This window comes from Protobothrops mucrosquamatus, unplaced genomic scaffold, assembly GCF_001527695.2.
Source record: "Protobothrops mucrosquamatus isolate PMUCROS unplaced genomic scaffold, P.Mucros_1.0 scaffold2571, whole genome shotgun sequence".
Classification (NCBI taxonomy): domain Eukaryota; kingdom Metazoa; phylum Chordata; class Lepidosauria; order Squamata; family Viperidae; genus Protobothrops; species Protobothrops mucrosquamatus.
In genome coordinates, this window is record NW_015388629.1 from 110,456 (window position 1) to 131,073 (window position 20,618).

Here is a 20,618-nt window from a genome sequence, read left to right on the forward strand (position 1 = left end):
CTTTCTCTCTTTCCTCTCTTTCTCCTCTTTTCTTCTCTTTCTCTTTCCTCTCTTTCTTTCCTCTTTCTCTCTTTCTTTCCTCTTTCTCTTTCCCTCTTTCCTCTCTTTCTCTTTCCTCTATTTCTTTTCTCTTTCTCTCTTTCCTCTTTCTCTTTTTCTCTTTTTCTCTTTTTCTCTTTTCTCTGTTTCTTTTTTTCCTCTTTCTCTTCTCTTCCTCTCTTTCCTCTAACTTTCTCTCTCTCTTTCCCCTCTTTCTCTTTCCTCTTTCTCTTTCCACTTTTTCTCTTTCCCTCTCTCCTCTCTTTCTCTTTTCTTTGTCAAGCCCCACAGGGCTTGCCACTCACGGGTGAGGGTTGGGGGACCGCTAGCCGACTGCTGCTGCCGCCGCCGCTGCCACTGCAGCCACCCGGCCCATTGCCGTTGCCGCCGCCGCAGCCGAGCAGCTTGTTCCTGCCGCCGTCGCAGCCGCCCAGCTCGTTCCCGGCATCGCCCCGGCCTGCGGAGCTCTGTTCCCTGCAGCGCTGCCTGGCGTGCCCGGGACGGGAAACCCTGAGCCGCTGTAGCCAGACGTGAGGGGGAACGCCAGAAGCCTCGCGCAAGGGGGGGAGGCCTGGCGACGCTGCGCCCTGCCGGGCGCTCACCTACAGGGCTGGGGGGGCCGAGGCTGCCAGGGAGAAACAGCCACGTGCCGGCAATCAGCCGGAACTGCTGGAGCCGGCCGGGGAAAGCCGCGGCCGGACGGAGAACCGCCAAGGATTGATTGACTTCCGGGAGGGGTGGGTCCCAACTGCCGGGCTTATTATCTTATATCGGCGTATAACACGCACACATCATTTGCCCCCTATTTTCAGGGGGAAAAAATGCGTGTTATACGCCAATAAATACGGTATTTTGTTCACAGAAATAAACTCCTGGGTTACCTGAACATGTCAACCAGAGTTTTACACAATTTATCTAACTACTGTCTGTTTCATGATAGATTGGCGTCTACAAACAGGTATCGCTGTGATTTCCAACATGTTGCTAAAGAGTTGGCTGTTAACAGCAGGGACAAGACATGTCCTCCCCCTCCTAAAGAAATTTGATTTTAGAGTAAGGGAGAATAGATTTTTTGATCCTAAGTATGTGTTGAGATATTATTTCCTCCACGGTAAGCATATTGATCAGATTTATACAGCCACCCATCTCATATGCATGACTCTGGTCAAATAGTAACCAATTTTGTTGAATAAAAGATCAACTTTTAAAATTGCAATAGAAAGCATGGTTGAGAAATAGTACTGCATGTTGAAAAGGGAAATAGAAACTGGTATAGCAATAACTTTCACTTCTCCAATCAGTTCTGCAATATTTATGAAAAATGAAGAATAGAAACAGATTATAAGAAAACACTGGTATTTTTTTTTGCAGTAATTAAAAACTTAAATCTGTTGGAATGAAGTTTGTGTGAAAGCTCCAATGTGGCATCCTGGCTCCCAACACCATTTTGAGCCATTTTTTGTGCAACCTGGAAGCAACTATAGTCTCTCCTATAAACTTGCATCATTTTTTTTCACAGACTATAGTTTTATCACTGTAGTCTTCCCTTCTTCAGCTTCTTTGCTTATGGGATCAATGATCTTTTCCACCTGTGGCTGTTAATTGCTCAGCACAAAAAGATTAGATGAATCAACACACTATAGTGGACAATAGATTGGAAGAGGTCACTCTGCATATCAAAAGAGACTTAAGCAAATGTGCAAACAATTACATAATATCCTCAATATTACCTGCTACTAAAATAATTCTTAAGATCATTCAATGCAAATAAGAGCTCTACATGGAAAGAAGATGCCAGATATTCAAACTGGCTTTAGAAAAAGCCAAGCAACACAATACATTATTGCCAATGCATACTGGATAATTGAGAAAGCCAAAAATAGGTCAGTATATGCTTCATTGACTCTAGAAAGGCCTTTGATTGTGTCAACCGTGTCAAGTAGTAATAGTAGTAGTAGTAGTAGTAATAATAATAATAACAACAATAACAATAACAATAATAATGATAGTAAAGTTGGAAGGGACCTTGGAGGTCATCTAGTCCAACCCCCTGCTCAGGCAGGAAACCCTATACCATTTCGGACAAATGGCTGTCCACTCTCTTCTTAAAAACTTCCAGTGTTGGAGCATTCACTGCTTCTGGAGGCAGGTTGTTCCACTGGTTAATTATTCTAACTGTCAGGAAGTTTCTCCTTAGTTCTAGGTTGCTTCTCTCCTTGATTAGTTCCACCCGTTGCTTCTTGTCCTGCCTTCAGGCGCTTTGGAAAATAGCTTGACTTCCTCTTCTTTGTGGCAGCCCCTGAGATATTGGAACTCTGCTATCATGTCCCCCCTCCTTCTCTTCATTAAACTAGACATACCCAATTCCAGCAGCCGTTCCTTATATGCTTTAGCCTCCAGTCCCCTAATCATCTTTGTTGCTCTTCTCTGTGTTGGCCTTTTTGGCAGCTGCAGCACACTACTGGCTCATATTTACGTGATTGTCCACTAGGACTCCGAGGTCCCTCTCACAGTTACTACTATTGAGCAAGGTACCCCCTATACTATACCTGTTCATTTGGTTTTTCTTGCCTAAATGTAGAACCTTGCTTTTTTCATCATTGAATTTCATTTTGTTAGATAGTGCCCAGTGTTTAAGTCTGTCCAGATCCTTCTGTATCTTAAGCCCGTCTTCTGGAGTGTTGGCTATTCCTGCCAGCTTGGTGCCATCTGCAAATTTGATGAGTTCCCCATCTATCCCCTCGTCCAAATCGTTGATGAAGATGTTGAAGAGCACTGGGCCCAGAACAGAGCCCTGGGCACTCCACTACACACTTCCTCCATGTAGATGTGGTTCCATTGAGGACCTCTCGCTGAGTACGGCCGGTCAGCCAGCTACGGATCCATCTGGTGGTGATGCTGTCTACCCACATTTTTCTATCTTGTCAAGAGGTAGGTTGTGATCTACTTTATCAAATGCCTTACTGAAGTCCAAGTAAATTATGTCCACAGCATTCCTCTGATCCACTAATTTTATCATTTGGTCAAAGAATGCAGTAAGATTTGTCTGGCATGATCTATTTTTGACAAACCCATGTTGGCTTTTAGTAATGACTTTGTTTGCCTCTAGGTGTTCGCTGATTCATTGTTTGATTATCTTTTCCAGGATCTTCCCAGGTATTGAGGTCAGGCTGATAGGTCTGTAATTTCCTGGATCCATTTTTTTCCTTTTTTGAAGGTGGGAACTACACCAGCTCTTTTCCAGTCCTCTGGTAGTTCCCCTGTGCTCCAGGATCTTTGAAAAATATAGTTCAGTGGTTCTGAAATCATATCTGTCAGTTCCTTGAGAACCTTGGGGTGTAATCCATCTGGTCCTGGCGATTTGAACTCGTCTAGGCTGGACACGTGCTCACTTACCATTTTCTTGCCTATCTTAACTTGTGTTTCTATTCTGGTTTTTATGGCACTATTTTTGATAGGTTGGTCTATTTTTTCCCTTTGTGTAAAGACAGATGCAAAAAACGAGATAAACAGTTCTGCTTTCTCCCTGTTGCTTGTCACCTTCTTGCCACTTTTACCCACTAATGGACCAATCATTTCCTTCACTTTTTTCTTGTTTTTACAAGTTGTGAAATGTCCTTAGGAAAATGGGAATCTCAGAAAATCTCATTGTCCTCATGTAAAATCCTTCACAAATTAGTCCAGATGAAACATTGTTCCAGTTCAGGAAACTGATGATACTACTAATTTTATTCAACCTATATCTTGATTATATAGCGATTATATATACTGTAGGGATAAGCTGGGCAGTGCTAGAAGAGGATGGCTTTAAAGTTGGAGGAACAAACATCAATAATCTATGGTATGCTGATGACACTACCCTGATAACAGAAAATGCAAATGATATGCAAGGTCTAGCATTGGAAATCAAGGAGCACAATGACGAAAAATGGGATGCCAATTAAATATAAAGAAAAGCTAATGACAACAGGTACAACCAGCCTTAGATTTGACAATGCTGAAAAGGTGGATACTGTCTGTCTTTTACACTACCAACAGTAAACGAACCAGGTGTGCAAGGGGAGCGGAGAAAAAAACCCTGATCCCACATAAGGTGATTATTTTCTCTGCCATACTTTTAAAACTCTCTTTAAAGTTTACTTGCTGCAGAATGTGGATCCTTCCCATTCTGCTGCATCAAGTAAAACAGTCTGGCAACAAAAAGCCTTGGAGAGCAGAGAAACCCCCCCCCCCATTCCACGTAAGGTAGAGGATTTTCTCTACCATACTTTTTAAACTTTAAAGTTTACTTGCTGGCAGCAAAAAGCCTCCCCATCCCACGTAAGGGGAGAATATTCTCCTCTCTCAGCTTTTTGTTGCCAGACAGTCTGGCAGCAAACAGCCAAAGGGAGTGGAGAAAAAAACCCTGATCCCACATAAGATAGAGGATTTTCTCTGCCACATTTTAATACTTTCTTTAAAGTTTACTTGCTGCAGAATTTGGATCCTTTCCATTCTGCATCAAGTAGAACAGTCTGGTAGCGAACATCGAGTGGAGAAAAAAAACCCGCTCTCAGATAAGGTGAAGGATTTTCACTGTCAGGAGCAAGGAAAAAAACTGGGGGGTTTTTTGAGACACCAGACTAGCGTGCATTCACGTGCATCCAACCGCCTTTCTTGCTGCAAGGAAGGAAGGGATTGCAGGCACATGAATGCACGCTAGTCTGGCCATTTCTGGGCTGGTTCTCCGAACTTAAAATAAATTAGGTACCGGTTCTAATCCCACCACTGGGGTGGGGGTTTTGTCCGGTTGTTATTGACACGCGGTAAGATGGTAAGTTCAAGGAGGCCATCGTATTCCATTCAGCCATGGGTTGGCTTTTCCGTGACACAACTCTTGTGTTTTAAAAATGGTTTAAAAGTCAGGGGGGAAAAAAAAGTGAGAAATGCCCCACCGCCAGCCACTACTTTCCCCACCCTATCCCAACAGAGCACTCTATCGCCACCACCGCTCTGACCCACCCATCGCACGGAGTGTCCTGCTCCCACCGCTCTGACCCAACCCTTGCATGGAACGTCCTGCTCCCGCCGCCCCCACCCAACCCTCGCAGAGCGCCCTTCTCCCGCTGCCACTTCTCCTTCCCGATCCACCGCCGCTGCCATGTGCAAGGAAACAAAGGAAGTTTTTTTCGGGGGGCGGGGAAAGGTCAGTCAATCAATTCCAACTTCGCAATCTTTCACAAGAAGTTGGAATTGATTGATTAACCTTTTTTCCCAAAAAAACCCTTCGTTTCCTTGCACGCGGCAGCGGATCGCAAAGGAGCAATGGCACGTTGCTGGGAGTCAGGTAAGGAAAGAAATGCAATTTCTGGGGGGGAGCGAGGATTTCTTTTCTTACCTACCCCACTTGTTCTGAGGTCGCTTTCCGCTCAGACAGGTTGCTCTTGCCAATGGCCCGACCGCCCACTTCAGTGCCCTCCCTCCCTGAGCCTCCAGCACTCCACCTGCTGCTTTGGTCGGCCTGCTGGCCCCCACCTCAACACCCAGCCCACTGCCGCCCCAGCACAGCCGCCCTGGGTCTGCAGAGGCTGGCGTGGCATGGGAAGGGCACGCACCCCACACTCCCACCACCATGCAGGGTAATGTTGCCACGCTTGCCCCAGCCCAGATGCCCTCGCCTCCCCCAAGCGTTTTTTTACTAACCTTACTTTCAATTGCATTCCATTTCTCCGTTTGCTTCTCAGTCTTCACCGTGTTTGTGGGACTATGGGTAAAAAAAAAGTTCCATCAGACTTTCTAACTTCTTGAGATCTCACAAGAAATTAGAAAGTCTCATGGAACTTTTTTTTTAACCGATAGTCCCACAAACACGTGGCGAAGGATGAGAAGCGAATGGAAAAACGGAATGCAGCTGAAAGGCAGGTTACTAAAAAAAGGCTTGGGGGAGGCAAGGGCATCTGGGTGGGGGCAGGGGTGGCAACTTTACCCTGCGCAGATTTGGCAGGTGTCTGGCAGGGGGAGGGAAGCAACTGGTCTACCACCATGCTAGCGCTGCCACGTTGTTTCTCCACCCCACCCCTTGCATGGAGGATCCTGCTCTTGCCACTCCCACTACCACATAGCACCTTTTTTCCAGCTCTGATGCGTCACTTCCTCCGCCGCTGTATGGGACTAAAAATAAAGTTCAATCAATCAATTCCAACTTTGCAAGACCTTTTTTTCCCTCAAGAAGTTGAAATTGATTGATTGATTGAACTTTTTTTTGCACACGGCGGCAGCCTAAAGCGAAAGTGTTTTATAAAACCCAGCTGAAGGCCTAGGACTGGGACGATGGCGCGGGTGCCCAAAGAGAGGGCTCTGCGTGCCACCTGTGGCACACGTGCCATAGGTTTGCCACCATTCTATCCTCCACTATTAATCCACTGAATAATATAAAAACAGCCACACGAATCTGCTAGTCTGTCAAATACAATATTCAGCTTCCACTGTGGCTGACCAGATGTGGGGACTCCATAAGAAATGAACCCAGTATCCTGCTCAAGTTGTCTAGTAACTGTATGTGGAAGCATATTGCCTCTTATACTGGGGCTAAAAATCTCCAATGTCCTGGTGGCAATAATCCCACTGCTCAATTCATAAACAGGGATCCTGTGGGTCTCCAGATATGAACAACCTGTGACTTTCCACCTACTTATTGAGACTAACAGGAACTGGAGAGCTCAAACAACTTGTTTTAAGTGTCTTACAGTATTTTCTTCATCTTCTCTAAATCTCCCACTATTTTTCATGGGATGATCTCAGCTTCTAGAACTGAGCTACAGAGAGAAAAACTTCTCCATCTTCATTAACGCTGTATCAGATTGTGTCGCTATCCTGTGATCCTTTGGTTCTCTACCCAAAATACTCTCTTTTCTATGCTGAAATGTTCTACTTGAACTGCATCTTTCTCCAAAGACTCTGCTCCAACTTTTGATTTTTACTGACTTGTTCTATGCCCTGGAGAATGTTGATGGATTTCATGGGCTTTTTTTTCAGATGGTGGATTAAATGTCACTGTAGGCAGGGCTGTGTGGTGATCTGGACTCCAAAGGGAGAAATACAGGAAAAAGTGTGCTCCTGTGACAGAAAAGTATCTGCTGGCCAGGCTCCCCTTCCTTTTTCTCCCTTCGAATCAAGATCTCAGCTTGGCCCTACTAGAGAACCCAGGAAAAAGTAGCTGACAATGTATAGATCCGTAGCCCCGAATTCCAGAAAGGAGGCACCACACTGCCTCCTCTCTGCATGCTCCAGGCTGCTCGCATTCTTGTGTAGAAGCGAGTCCTCTTCAGCTTAGGGCAGGGGGGGTCCAGCCAGTTGCCCCTAGCGGCCTTCCTTCCTGCCTGGGGGCTTTTAAGTTATCGCAATTCCCGCTCAGCAAGAGCCCCATGCTTCCCTCCCCATTCCCAACCCGCCAGGTAAGTGGCGGCTTGCAGGCAGGTACCCTCTATCCCTCTGCAGCCACGAGGGACCCAGGAGGCGAAGCCAGACTCGGTAGCTCAAAGAAATACAAATCTCAGGTTCCCCGGTGGCAGGAAGATCTCCCGAGCCCTTCTTTATCTCTGGTTCCCCCGGCTGGCGTTTTACCACTCCCAGTGCCGCAAGGTTTCCCCTTCTTCCTCCCTTGTTCCCATCCCATCCGTCATTTCGTCCGCGCCCTGGGTTTTCCTACTTCCTGGGGCTTCAGGTGCTCCTCCTGCACGATTACACCTGGCGCTCTGTCCCTTCCTTGGGCTTCCTGTTTGCATCGAAGGGCAGAGGCACGAGCGACCGTGCTGGCTTGGAATCCAAGGTTAGCTAAGGCTGTCCAGATATGGATTGCAAAAACCCGCACAACTACATGGCAACAGGGAGATGGTTTTAGATAACATCTACTATTCCAGATTTAGTCCAGATGTGTCAGTTCTGGTGTAAAGCCACTCGTGTTCAACATGCTTGTGAATAAATCCAGAAATTACACCCATTCTCTAGCAATAGCTATGGGTAATTAGTTTGATGAGCGTTGAAAGAAAAGGTTCAGTCCAAGCCAGGTGTTCTCTCCCAGCCTACGTATGCCCTTGTTACTTCACAAAGACAACCCCCCTTTTAACAGTAGACTGTAAAATAAACCCTTTTTATTTGAGTTACAGACCTGATAATTGTCCCAGAAAACAAAAGCAACAGAACACTTTTCCAATGGAGACCTTGTCTAAAAGCAAAACGGAGCACAAGTCAAACAGAAAATAACTCACAAGCAAAATAAACAGACCATTATCTCTTGACTCTGAAGTTCTTTGCAAATGGTTGCCTCCAGCAACCAGCCCTGCCCACACATTCCCTTTTTGTTACGCAGCCTCCAAGGCGTGGCTTCTCACTGCTTTCTCCTCCTCCCGAGTCGCTCCACTGCTTTCTCCTCCTCCCCTCGAGTCGCTCCTCCTCCCGAGTCGCTCCTCCTCCCCTCGAGTCGCTCCCCTCGAGTCGCTCCTCCTCCCGAGTCGCTCCTCCCCTCGAGTCGGTCCACTCGTGTGACCTCTCTACGTTTAGAAGCATCCCTGAGGTTTTCCAGCTGTGCTTCCTCCGAGTCTGACTCAGCTTCTCAGCACAGCTGGCTCTCAGCTTGATCAAGAGTGGAAGGAGCAGCCTCTTCATTAGTTTGTATGACCTGCAGCTCATCAGAGCCTCCCTCAGACTCTGATGGCTCTCCAGGCTCCTCCTCCTCCTGATTCCCCAGACTCAATTACCAGGATCACAGGCTGGCACGGAATCATAACACCAGGAATAAACAACATGGCGACTGCTTTAGAAAGGTTGCAGTTTATTGAAGAGGAGAGCCAGACAGAAAGATGGCTCTGGAAGAAAAGAGAACAAGCACATGTAGGGAGTGGGTTTGTATATTTCTTGAGCCTTTTGTTTGGAGTTGTTCCTGTGGCATGAACTTTGACCTGAGTCTGAGTATGCCTTTCTGGTATTCTGATAGTGGTGGGTTAATCCTATTATGTCCCAAAGGTCATATCCTGCTTCCCTGTGGCTGTGGCTGATGACTCTTAGATTTTTGCTGTGAGGGATTGTGGATTCTAGCGATCTTTCTTCCTAATCCCAGTTTCCTGACTCGAGTCTTTCTGACAAGATTATCGCATCTGCAATTCGGCAGACTTGGTTTCTATTTGGGACAGAGAGATTTGGGGGCGGGGTTGGTTTCTGCTTTTAAAATTCTTTAGGGAAATATATTCTGTCTTTTAAATATTTCCAAAAATATTTCTTTCTCGGGGGGGGGGGGGGCTGACTTCCCACATGAGGAAACAAATTTCCTGTTTCCTAATTAGCAACTGAAAATCTCGTTGTTCTGCAGCTCCGAATGTGTAATTTTACAGAGTACAAGTCCAGGAAACTTAAGTAAAAAAAAAAACCCAATGAAGGGAATTTCATAAAGGAGGAAAAAGAACCAACTTTATTGGGCATACTATAAACCAGGAAAAATTACCATCGAACAGAGAAAAGATTCCCCCCTCATTAACTAAAATGAAAGGAGAAATTACCATTAGAACACATGAAGAGCAACGTCTTCCCAATTTTCCTTACAGGTGGCAGGTTGGGTGACTTTTATTTTGCACCAATGATTATTAGAATGTGTGGTTGATATCCCAATTCTTATAGAAGGTTCCTCTCACACAAAGAATCTCTGAACAAGTTAAATCTATTGTTCATGGATTACATTCACATAGCACCGACGAGATGTAAGGTAAAACTCCCTGCTTTGAAGAAATCTGTGGTAAAATTGTTTAACGGTTTTAGCTTGGTGAATTGCTAAATGTCAATTACCGGTAACTAAATGTCAAGCAGTAAAACCAAACTGTCATGTTCCCCAGCTCAAGAAAGGTAATAACATTGTATGGTGCTGTAGAAGTAATAAGGGACGTAGTCTGAACACTTTTGTAACAAGGATATTTTTATTATAAGAAAAAAAGACTAGAAAGTAACTTTTATAAATTGCATTTTTTGAATAGTGAAAAAGTGGAGGCATACTGTTCTCTGCCAGCATAGCTACCTCTATTAAGACATTATCCCCATACAATCGAAGGAAGAACACAAACTCCATTTCTTTAAGATCTAGAGGGCTGGAATGACAATGCCTAATGCATAACTTGATACAAATGTCAATTAACTATTAAAAAAGAATGGAACTTTTATTTTTTATTTATTTAGAGCATCTTTTAAGAGGAAAAAAAATAATTTCTAAAACTGCTTAGAAAAAAAAATCAGTAAATCAAAGAAAGCGCAATCTCATGGCCTGTTTCATATAGTATTCAATTCAGACTATCAGTAAAACATGGTTGGGATTCTATCTACTTGCTCAAATACGTAGTCTCAGAGAAGTAGACAATTCAGTATATGAGAAAAGAAAATTACAAAGAAATTATGTTCCTGTTTAAAAAAAAAAAGACAACTGGTAGCATTTATAAAATCCAGGGAAGTCGAGGGAAAGAAGATTGTTTCTCTGCTCCCTGCCAATTCTAAATAGATTAAAGAGGAAAATTTATAATGAAGTCTATAAACCCAAAGTTATAGACGTTACATGGTCCTTTCAGAAATCTGTTAACAATTAAAATACTTTTCTTTGAATCAAGTGTACCTATCCAACTTGTATTTTCTAGAAATCCTTCATTATCTAAAGCACCAACTCCTTTATGTTTGTGCATCACTATTTATTCACATATAGCACCATAATCCTTTAATTTAGAATCACCCTAAGTGCAAAAATTTGTTATCTCCTTCCTTTCTTTTTGTACAAGTATAAAGAAAAACCAACAATTAAATACACTGCTCTGCTCATCAGTGAAGAGTGAGGAAGAGTGGAAAAGTGTCTAGATTAATTTCCTGGACCGCATCCACCCTGTTTAAGAGTAGCAGCTATTTTCCAGGCAGCGATACACTGGGAAACCTGGATATCTTCTGGGAACATATCATCCAAGTCCTGAAGCTCACTGCTACCTTTTCCTTCAAGATATGGAATAAATGCTTCTTTCAGGCTGGAAAAAAAGAAAACCAATAAGCCCCAATCAATAAGATACTCTGCAAAACAGGATGTATTTCACTCTAAAAGGGATTGGGCTGCTCACACTCTTACCTCCACGTAGGACTGTACTCTTCTCCAGTTCTGGCATGTTTCAATTTCAGCATGATCATTTCATGCAACTCTTGAAGGAAGGACTCCAGCGCTGTCTGGGTGAGGAAAGCTTTGAGAAGATCGATATTATCCACTGTGAGTTCCTCTTTATAGTTTGCGCTGATCTCTCCAAAAGGATCCTGGAAAATACATTATGAGGAAGAGACGGAGAGAAACAGTTAAGCGGGGAGCGGAGAGAAAACAGTGACAAAAAGTGTCTAGGGAGCATATCCTTATCCACATCCTACCTTTTTCAAATGCAGCAGCTGTTCTGATTTATGACTAGAAAGGAGCTGCCACAATGAAATGGCATGCTTTAGCTGACATCGGCTCAGTGCCTAAAAGAAACACGAACATACACAAACATAAAAGGTTATTTTGCAAATGATAAAGCAAACGTATTTCTAAATGGCATTCATGGATGGCCATTTAGGCAATAAAGCCAAATATTAATACCAACTTTTCTACTAAATTCTAGAAATCTTTTAATGGGAAGAGCACTTGCCAACCTTTTTCATGTAAATTCTGTGCAGACCAACACCAAACTCAACTCTTGTATGAGACAGCTGATGCTAAAGGACAACAAACATTCCGCACTGCCTCTCAACACCTTATAATGCAAGGGTACCTAGATTGTATATTGTGGATTACAGCTCTGGCACCATAATGTCTTGGCCCAGTCTAGGGCTATCCTGGGAAGAAAGAGGTTTTTCTAGGTGATTATAACAATGGAAAGGGGTTTTTCTAGGTGACTATAGCAATGCTCCAGTTGGTAAAGGCAGTAGTCTTCTAGACAAAGAGGTAGATATTTTAAAAGGCAGGACTAATTATAATATTACATTTAACTATAAGCAGCAAGATCAAATATAATTTAAAAATTAGAAGCCGGGGTGCACAAAATGTTTTGCCATGAAACATTTCAAATATTAATTTAGTGATGTTTCCTATCTTGAGATTTCAAACTATTCCAATTGTTAAACGGAATTCTTCTGAATAGTGTTTGAGTCTGGAACAAAATTTCAGAACATCCATATTTCAAGCATTTTCTAAATAATTAAAAATGATCTGTTTTGCACTCAAAAGCCCAGCTTTGAACTTAAGAATTAATGAAATTTCACATTTAGAAGTAAGATGTTCTATGCATTCGGTTTTTTAACTCTACTGTTTCCTCTGGATGATACATCTTTTGGGTGTTATTCTTTATTTTATGTCCAGAGATGTTAAGCTACTTATAGTTGTTATAATTGGTCAACCTGGAAATTTGCTTAATAAATCCTAGAAAGTACTACTTAAAATGTGGTAATGGCCATTGGCTGCCAGTAGAAACAGTGGGATATATTTGTTTTACTTATAAATTGCTTGTAAGTAAATAACCTGTTTGAAATGTACTTACTTGATCCATCAGGGATCTTTTTCAGCTCTCCAGTCGTACTATGCTTTTCCTTTCCACCACCCGAACACTACCAAATCACAGTCCAATTAAAAGGATAATTCTCTACTATAATCTCAAGACCGATATTTACCACTCATGAACATGTTTAGAAACTTTTTTCAGTGATCAGAATAGTACAGATCTGATCTAAGTGAGGAAAATGTCAGCTACCTTTCTCAGTCTGAGCTACACATACAGTATATAGCCTCAGCCTCACTGGCTTTTCTCTTTCCTCTTGCAGAGATGAAAGATGAGCCTCTGATCCCCTGCACTTACCTTCATCACTGGAAGACTTATCTGATTGCTCATCCGCAGGACATTTTCAGTGTAATCAGTCAAAGTCATATGTGAGTCACCTCCAGTTGTAGCCAAGAATCCTAAAATAATTTCAGTGACCGAGAGTGCATCACAGATGTCAGTGTATGATACCAAGTCCCCTCTGATCATGCCCATTTTAGAACTTGAAAGAGAGCTCTGTAATAGAAAGAGATAAGATCAACTGGTATTTTATTCCTGAAAAACTTTTCTATAAAAAAGGCACTTATGCCATCTGACATCTCTTCAGGGCATGTAAGCAATGTAAAACCGAACACATATTCAAGCAAGCTGCTGCTTTCACCATTGCTCAACCTCCATACAAAGTTTTTTCTACTAAGTAATAAGTAAGACTCCCAAGATAAATAAAATAGATAAAATTACTTCAACTGAACAGTAAATTTTCTGGAGACTTTAACTAAGTTTCCTCTTTGGCCACCAGGATGCACTGTCTGCATGGGTAAAGACTTCAGGGAAGTTCCCTCTTTGACCACTAGGGCGCACTAGCTGGGTAAGGACTACAGCGAAGTTCCCTCTTTGGCCACCAGGAAGCACTGTCTGCGTGGGTAAAGACTTCAGGGAAGTTCCCTCTTTGACCACCAGAGTGCACTGTCTGTGTGGGTAAGGACTTCAGTGAAATTCCCTCTTTGGCCACCAGGGTGCACTGTCTGTGTGGGTAAAGACTTCAGGGAAGTTCCCTCTTTGACCACCAGGGTGCACTGTCTGGGTGGGTAGAGACTTCAGCGAAGTTCCCTCTTTGGCCACCAGGGTGCACTGTGACTAGTCTGGCCTATGTTGTTAACACAAGCTTGAATCATTTGTTTCTCTGCTGGCATCTTAAGGGGAGGGGGTCTCTTTCACCCAGCAAGAGCCAGTTGTCATAGCAATTAATTGCCCTATTTATGACCCGGCTGATAAGCGATGCCTCCACAAGGGGTATTCCTTTGTTAGCTTGTCTGTTAAGCCAGTTCTGAATAATTTCTCAAGTCAAACTCAAACAGAATTCTTTCTTACTTTCATCAAGAAGACAACCTCTTTTGGTTGGGAAGGTAAATTATCTCTATTTACTTTGAGCTTAATTACTTCCTTTCTGTTGGAAAGGCATTCCTTCAACACACATACATCTCTTCACTCCCCAGCAACACATTCCTGGCATTCTAATCACGCCGGTTTGCATGCGAAAGAAAGGGGGGGAAGAGGCTTGCTTCAGTTTAAAGTCTCTCTTTTCACCTTTGCATAAAGGCACAGCTTTAATTGTTTTCCTAAAGCACGGAGACCTATTTTTAGTCCTTCTTACTCCAGCCAAGCAGATGTATGCATGCGTTATATGTAGGAGTTCTGGGAATGTTGCTAGCAAGCAGCCAGTTAAAAATACAGCTTTAGTTTTTTGCCAAGCATGGAGAGTAATAATATCTCCTTTTTTACTTTTGCCAAGCAGATGTATAGAGTTGAATTATTCCTTTTTTACTTTTCTGGAACCATGAACTGAGATGCGTTATAGTTCTGATCCAGATAGCATAAACTCCATGAAATGGTTTTAAACAAAAATCAGGAATTCTAAGCAGAGACTTACTTTGCAGTAGCTACATCCGGTCCTTTGCTTATCTGTCCATTCTCGTAGGTAAAAAAGGAATAATTCCCCATCTTAGCTAGGCATGATTACGGATGCCAATCGATGTGTACATGATGCTTGATTAAAGCAAAGGCTTTACAACCCTAGTACGTAGCCAGGACATCCTGTCATAAACCTTGAAGCCCCTCCCACTGACTAGATAAGATATAGGACTGACTAACAACTAGACTACATCCCTAGAAGCCATCTCTTAAGAAGACAGCATTTAACCCTTTAAATGCTAAATGCTCTAACACAGTTCTTAAGCTAATATATGCTCTGGCCAGAGTTATACTGGTCCAGCACAGTAAACACACACCTTCCTATAAGCAATGCATATTGAACACCCCATGGTTTACAATCAAGTAAATAAGCACAAAATGGAATGACAATGAGATTTGCTTGTCTTTTTCTCTTTTCAAAAGCTCACCTGAGTTTTCAGCTTTGTCTTGATATTGCTGAACAGATGCTCATAGTTTTGGTCACATCTGTGTATCAGTGTGGGTATGCCCTATTAAGAAAGGGAACAAAGCAAATGCTTGGTCAACAGTTCTTTGTAAGAGTCTCTTCTGGACTAGCAGTTTGGATCTCACAGGCTCCGGAACACTAACTAGTTGCCTCACATTTCTATGGTGCATCCTGACAGTCCCCATATGTCCTTTATTAAAAAGGACAGTCTTTTATTTCAGACAGCTTTATGTATTTCTTTTCTTGGTTTTGCTCTTGAATTTTCTTCTGTAAAGCAAAATTATAAACATATACAATTATCTTTTTTTAATCCTGATGTTCCTCTTTCAGATTTGCCTCCTTTCAGGTTTGTCCTTTATTTTTCCCCCCAAGAAAATATGATCCCGGTGCACATACCTGCAATGTGATCCTGGGCTTTCCTTGTAGGAATCTACTGACAACTTGCTGTTCGATTTTTTCCAGGTCAAATTCCTGCAGGGCCTCTCCTCCTTTCTGCACGCTATACTGGCAGTTGGACAGAATGACTGGGATCAAATCCTTTTCTACTTCATAACTGATCATGTGCAGATCGGCCACTTCAGCAGGGCTGACAGAGTATCTGTTGAGAAGTAAGAAGGGAAAAGAAGAGATAACCAACTATGCTGTTTACTCAGCAGTATCTGTCAGCTGCAGGGAGAACAGAGAACTGCATACCTATTGTCATCCGTTGAATCATTTGCTATGGTGTTGACAAAATCATTGTGCAACTGAATGAGGTAGCTGACCAATGATGTGGCACAAAGGCCTAGACATCTCCGACGAGGCAAAAGGATTTCAAATGGATCTTTCACAGTGCGGTCCAAACTGCAATAATCTTTAGGAAGCTTAATTTGACCTGCAGGGGAGAAGGAAACCATAAAACTTTGCAAGACAGAGACGCCATCTTACTGTTGAATACTCCCCTTTGTTTTTGAATCACTTTTGGCTTATATAATGATTTATTGCCATCACACTTCCCCCCCCAAGATATTGCTGATGTACAATTCCTTCAGCCCCCCCCCATCCCCACCCCTAACTGCACGGCCAATGATCAAGGATGCATGAGGTCAGCAAATTTTAGAAAGCTACAGCTTCAGCTTTATGGGCTACTGTCTGTAGGCCAGTTGAAGATAATAAAACATGGCTTTTTTTTCTTTTGGTAGCATCAAGGAATCCCTTATTGTTCCCATTTGATCTGACTGATAAAGTAAGCTTGAGTCTCACCATTTGTTTCTATGGATAATCTGAGCTTGTTCCACACATCCAGAAATTTTTCCACTCTGCCTTTCATTAGTAATCTGACACCTCCTAGAGAATGCAAGAAACAGAATAAAAACAGATGGGATATTGCCAAAATGTGTTGCTTTCTGATTAAAAAAAAAGAGATAATAAAAAGAACTCTGCTGCAGCAGGCTAAGATCTATCCAGCACAAAATGCCACACAATTTCTTATGGCTGTCAGTCACACGTATTATTTCATCCCTGATAACCCCAATGGCCCTAGTAGCTCTGGGACATTTAAGTCAAAGGTTTAATTTAGCTAGTATATACTTCAGAAAGAGATCTATAATCTGGGAAGATGCCTAACCACCCCAACAGGACGACGTGAAATCCATTAAGTCTTTATCCTTAGGCATAATCTACTGGTAGCTCTCAATTTATGATCACAATTGGGACCAGAATCTTGGTCGCTGAACAAAATGGTCATTAAACAAGACGCCCACATGACCCCTTTTGTTCAATGACTGCAATCCCAGCTTTCCCAGTTGCGGTCATTAAGCAACTGTTCAAGTTGTTAAGTGGACAGAGTGCTAGAGCTGCCTGCTGAAGGAGGGCCAGCAATTTCCCTCCATGAGTGGAAGGGAACTCTTGTACTAACTTGCAGAAACAAAGCTTGGATCTTCAGGATCCAACCTTCATTTATACAGGCTGCCACAGGATTCTTTCTACCACCACCTCTGTGCAGAAAGGAATCTCTGTGGTGGACCGCAGAAATGAAGCCTGGATCCTGAAGATCAAGCTTCATTTCTGCAGTCTGCTGGAGGAATTCATCTTCCCTCCATATGCAGAAGATAAGTGCTCTGGTTGGCTGCAGGAAAAGAACTTTGGGATCTGAGGTTCATTTCTCCTTCCCACCGGAGTTTGGGTTACCTCTGTGTGCAAGGGGAATTCGTTTGAGGGGCTGCAGAAATGGGGCTCAGATCTTTGATGTATAACTTCCGTTTTGGTAGCTCTTTGGAAGAGTTACCTTCCCTTCTATGCACAGAGGAGAATTTCAAAGAGCTACAAAAACAGACTCAGACCTCTTGAGATCTGATCTCTGTTTCTGCAGCCCTTCAGAAGACTTCCCCTCCCTCCCATGCAGGGAAGAGAACTCCTCCAAAGAGCTGCAGAAGTGGAGGTCAAGACCTTCAGGATCTGTGCTCCAGATTTGCAGCCCAACGAAGCAGTTCCCCTCCTCTCTCAGCAGGCAGCCCTTTTTGCTCTCATTAAATAACTAATCCTAAGTGGAGGACTGCTAAATGGAGAGGAGGGATTTATGTACCTGTTCCCACATTGAATGAGAATTTTCAAAATTCTAGCTTTGTTTGATCTAGGTTGCATCAGTCCTGATGATGTACTATCACAGAACAAGGAAATGAAGAAAAGACAAATTTAAATGATTTGTGCCAGTAATCAAGTTGATAAAAAAAAAGCATGGGACATCATTGGCCCAAAAGCCGGACCGTTTCCTTCCTAAATCCTCAGAAGGCCAGTGGGGGTCAACAGGGAGGCTTCTGGCAGGGGAAGCCCTTTTTGTGAACTCAGCTCCTGGATGCCCTCAAGAGCTGCCTTCCATACAGAAGGAAGAAGGGATTGCTTACATCTGTATCAAAGCATCCCTTTCCTGCACACAGGAGGAAGCTCAGAGCAACTGTGATCGATCCCATTTTCCTCTCCTTTCCTTTCCTTACCGAGGTTTGCAACGCTTGGTAAGCACAGACTTTGCACAGATTAATACTCTCCAATCAGCTAAACACCTTTATTTACTAAATATGCTTGGTATTAAGTAAATACTTTAATGCTCTTAAACTTTGCTGTCTAACCAGAGAGCACGGGAGAATCTCACCTGAGGAAAAACTGCTGAGAAAATCTTCAATTGTGGGATGCTCAATTTCTGAGATGTTCTGAAATCTCTTCACCAAGTCTTTCTGCAGAGCAAGAATTTCTGGCAGAAATTTCACCTGCCTCAATTCAGCTTCCTAAAGGCAGAAAAGGTCAAATCAGAAAGTAGAAGCCAAGTCTTTAGGAATTAATACAAGTTAACTACCAATAAGAATACCATACATACTTTATACATTTAGTTTGTATAAGGTTAATTTATGTACACACACATATGCATACATAAAATCTGGTTTTCTCAAAAGCGGGACAGCATTGGGGGCATGTGCTCCTGGTTTTGCACATGGATATGGTTAACAGATCAACTATAAATCAACATTAATAGATATTCACTTTCTGTTCTGAAAAATCCTGAAATTTGTTCATGAAGCTGGGAAAGTAATATTGTTGACAATTTAGAAAGGTGTGTGATAATAAGTAGCTGCTGCATCATCAACAAATGTAGTATTTCAGACAGGAACTTGTTCCCTCTTACGCTTCATTAACACAAATACTGATTGTTCCTCTTTCTATCCTTGTTCTACCTTTGGGAAAGCAATCAACTGGCAACCCAGTCCTCAACACTTGCTTTCAGATTGTAAATTCTTTTTAGCCAGAAGATGCACATTGCCCTTTAATGTTGCTGAGATCAAGTGAATTTAAAAACCTTCTGAACACAGAACATAGAATAATAGGGTTGGAAAGAAATTTAGAGATCCTCTAGTCCAACCTCTTGTTCGAGCAACTCTGCATGGGGTTGGACACCATTTAGATGGGCACTGGAGAATGTGCAATGTTTGTGAATAAATCTCTTGAGCTAAAGTTAGTTTTACATTGATTCAACCTTAATAACGCAATATTATTTGTGATGACGATCCCCACTCTCAAGAAAGAGCTGGCCCTTTCTTTCTTTCTTTTAACTAAAAGGTAGTAGCCAAGATTGTTGATTTGTTTTCAACTGATTGTCTGATGCACACAACAGAGATTCACATGCAATTAACATGACATTTTTTCCCTCTTAATCAAAAATAAGACAACAATAATTTCTCCCCCCACCACATCCAGTTAAGAGAAGTGATTCTGTGATTTAGTTTATTCCTGCCCAATCCCGCTACAAGGGTATAAAGCAGGTGATTTCTGTGGATTTCTGTGGATGACCCAGAAAGCAGCTGGATTAGCAAGTAAATGATCAAACAACCATGTATTTGTCCCATCATTAAGTTTTACTATTAATTTCACATGTGCAAGCATGAATTTAAAAAAAGCTAGCCTGATCTAAATCTGACAGGACTCGGCACCTTCCAAGTTTAGAACAGATTTGGGTCTCTGGATGACAGTGCTATAGAAACACCAGCAGAGGTTTCTTATGTTGCAGCTGTGATGTTAATATTTCAAAGTTTCTGCATGGTTTGATGTACCTCGGCTTTTGACAAGCAGCTGACAAAAGAATTTCTGCTCCTAGATCAAAGTGGTTACATTAATAAAACTAAAACAAAAAGAGACGGCAGACACACATTTTTGTGTTGGACAATTAATTAGGACAAGCAGCTGACAACTAGATTCCAGCAATGCATATTTTCTGTTTCACAGATCCCATGACCTGACCGCTGGTAATTGACATGCTCACCTTTTGCAAAAATTTCTGCAAGATGGGCACAGTATCCTTGCCACCTTTCAGTTGGACAATGTGAGCCAGATGCTCGACTGAGATCCTCTTCTTGCAACTCCATATCCGAGAGGAGTGTATAGTATTGTCCTTAGGAAGACGGGATAGGAATACTGTGGGGTCCCCATAAATTATTTTCACTACAGGGTTGGAAGAAAGCCTTTCATCTTCACTGATTTGTTTATTCAAGTCCAGAAGTGCTTTATCCAAAAGCTGCTTAGAAAACATGACATGTTGTGTGACAGGCATCATAAAAACAGAATGCATAAAAACAACTTTTTAAAAGCAATATCAGAATTATAGAATTCACCCAGGAATCTGCACAGCTGTAATGATAACTTGAGTGACTGACCTTGGTAACTTTCTTAACTCAAATATCCTGAGCTTTCAAAAGCTGAATGATAATTTCTTAAAAGCTATAGCTGAAAACTGTGGTTCTGAAATGTATCTCCTAGGTCTCTATTCCGAATAAGAGCTATATAAAAGGTCAGCTTTTGCCAAATTCTGGATCGAGATAAAAAACTAAATCCATGTTGTTAAGGTACAAAAAGTGTCTCAATATCTGGTGGAACGAGACTTCCGGTGGCAGGCGCCTTCGCTGGACGCAGCTGTTTGCTGCTCCCGCCTGTTTCTGCGTAAAAGCCGTTTTGACAGCCTGCATCAGCTGTCAAACGGCTTGATACCTTTCCCCTGGGCATAGGGGGAAAGGTGAGCTGCCCGAGGTAGGAGTTGAGTTCCCGAGTCGTCCCTTGTGGACGATGTAGGTGAG

At 42.6% G+C, this 20,618-nt stretch overlaps 1 protein-coding gene across 1 annotated transcript in view; it reads right to left on the bottom strand.

The window, feature by feature from the left end:
- Positions 1-9,975: 9,975 nt before the first annotated feature.
- Positions 9,976-20,618, bottom strand: part of LOC107295922 (E3 ubiquitin-protein ligase RNF213) — a 31,942-nt gene continuing 21,299 nt past the window's right edge. The window contains exons 10-19 of the mRNA XM_015825256.1: positions 19,811-20,062; positions 18,152-18,284; positions 16,267-16,350; positions 15,718-15,898; positions 15,421-15,622; positions 14,987-15,067; positions 12,906-13,103; positions 11,446-11,535; positions 11,159-11,337; positions 9,976-11,060 (exon numbers count right to left, since the gene is read on the bottom strand). Of these exons, the coding sequence (XP_015680742.1) occupies positions 10,901-11,060; positions 11,159-11,337; positions 11,446-11,535; positions 12,906-13,103; positions 14,987-15,067; positions 15,421-15,622; positions 15,718-15,898; positions 16,267-16,350; positions 18,152-18,284; positions 19,811-20,062 (1,560 nt within the window). The 3' untranslated portion in view covers positions 9,976-10,900. The remainder of the gene's footprint in view (positions 11,061-11,158; positions 11,338-11,445; positions 11,536-12,905; positions 13,104-14,986; positions 15,068-15,420; positions 15,623-15,717; positions 15,899-16,266; positions 16,351-18,151; positions 18,285-19,810; positions 20,063-20,618) is intronic.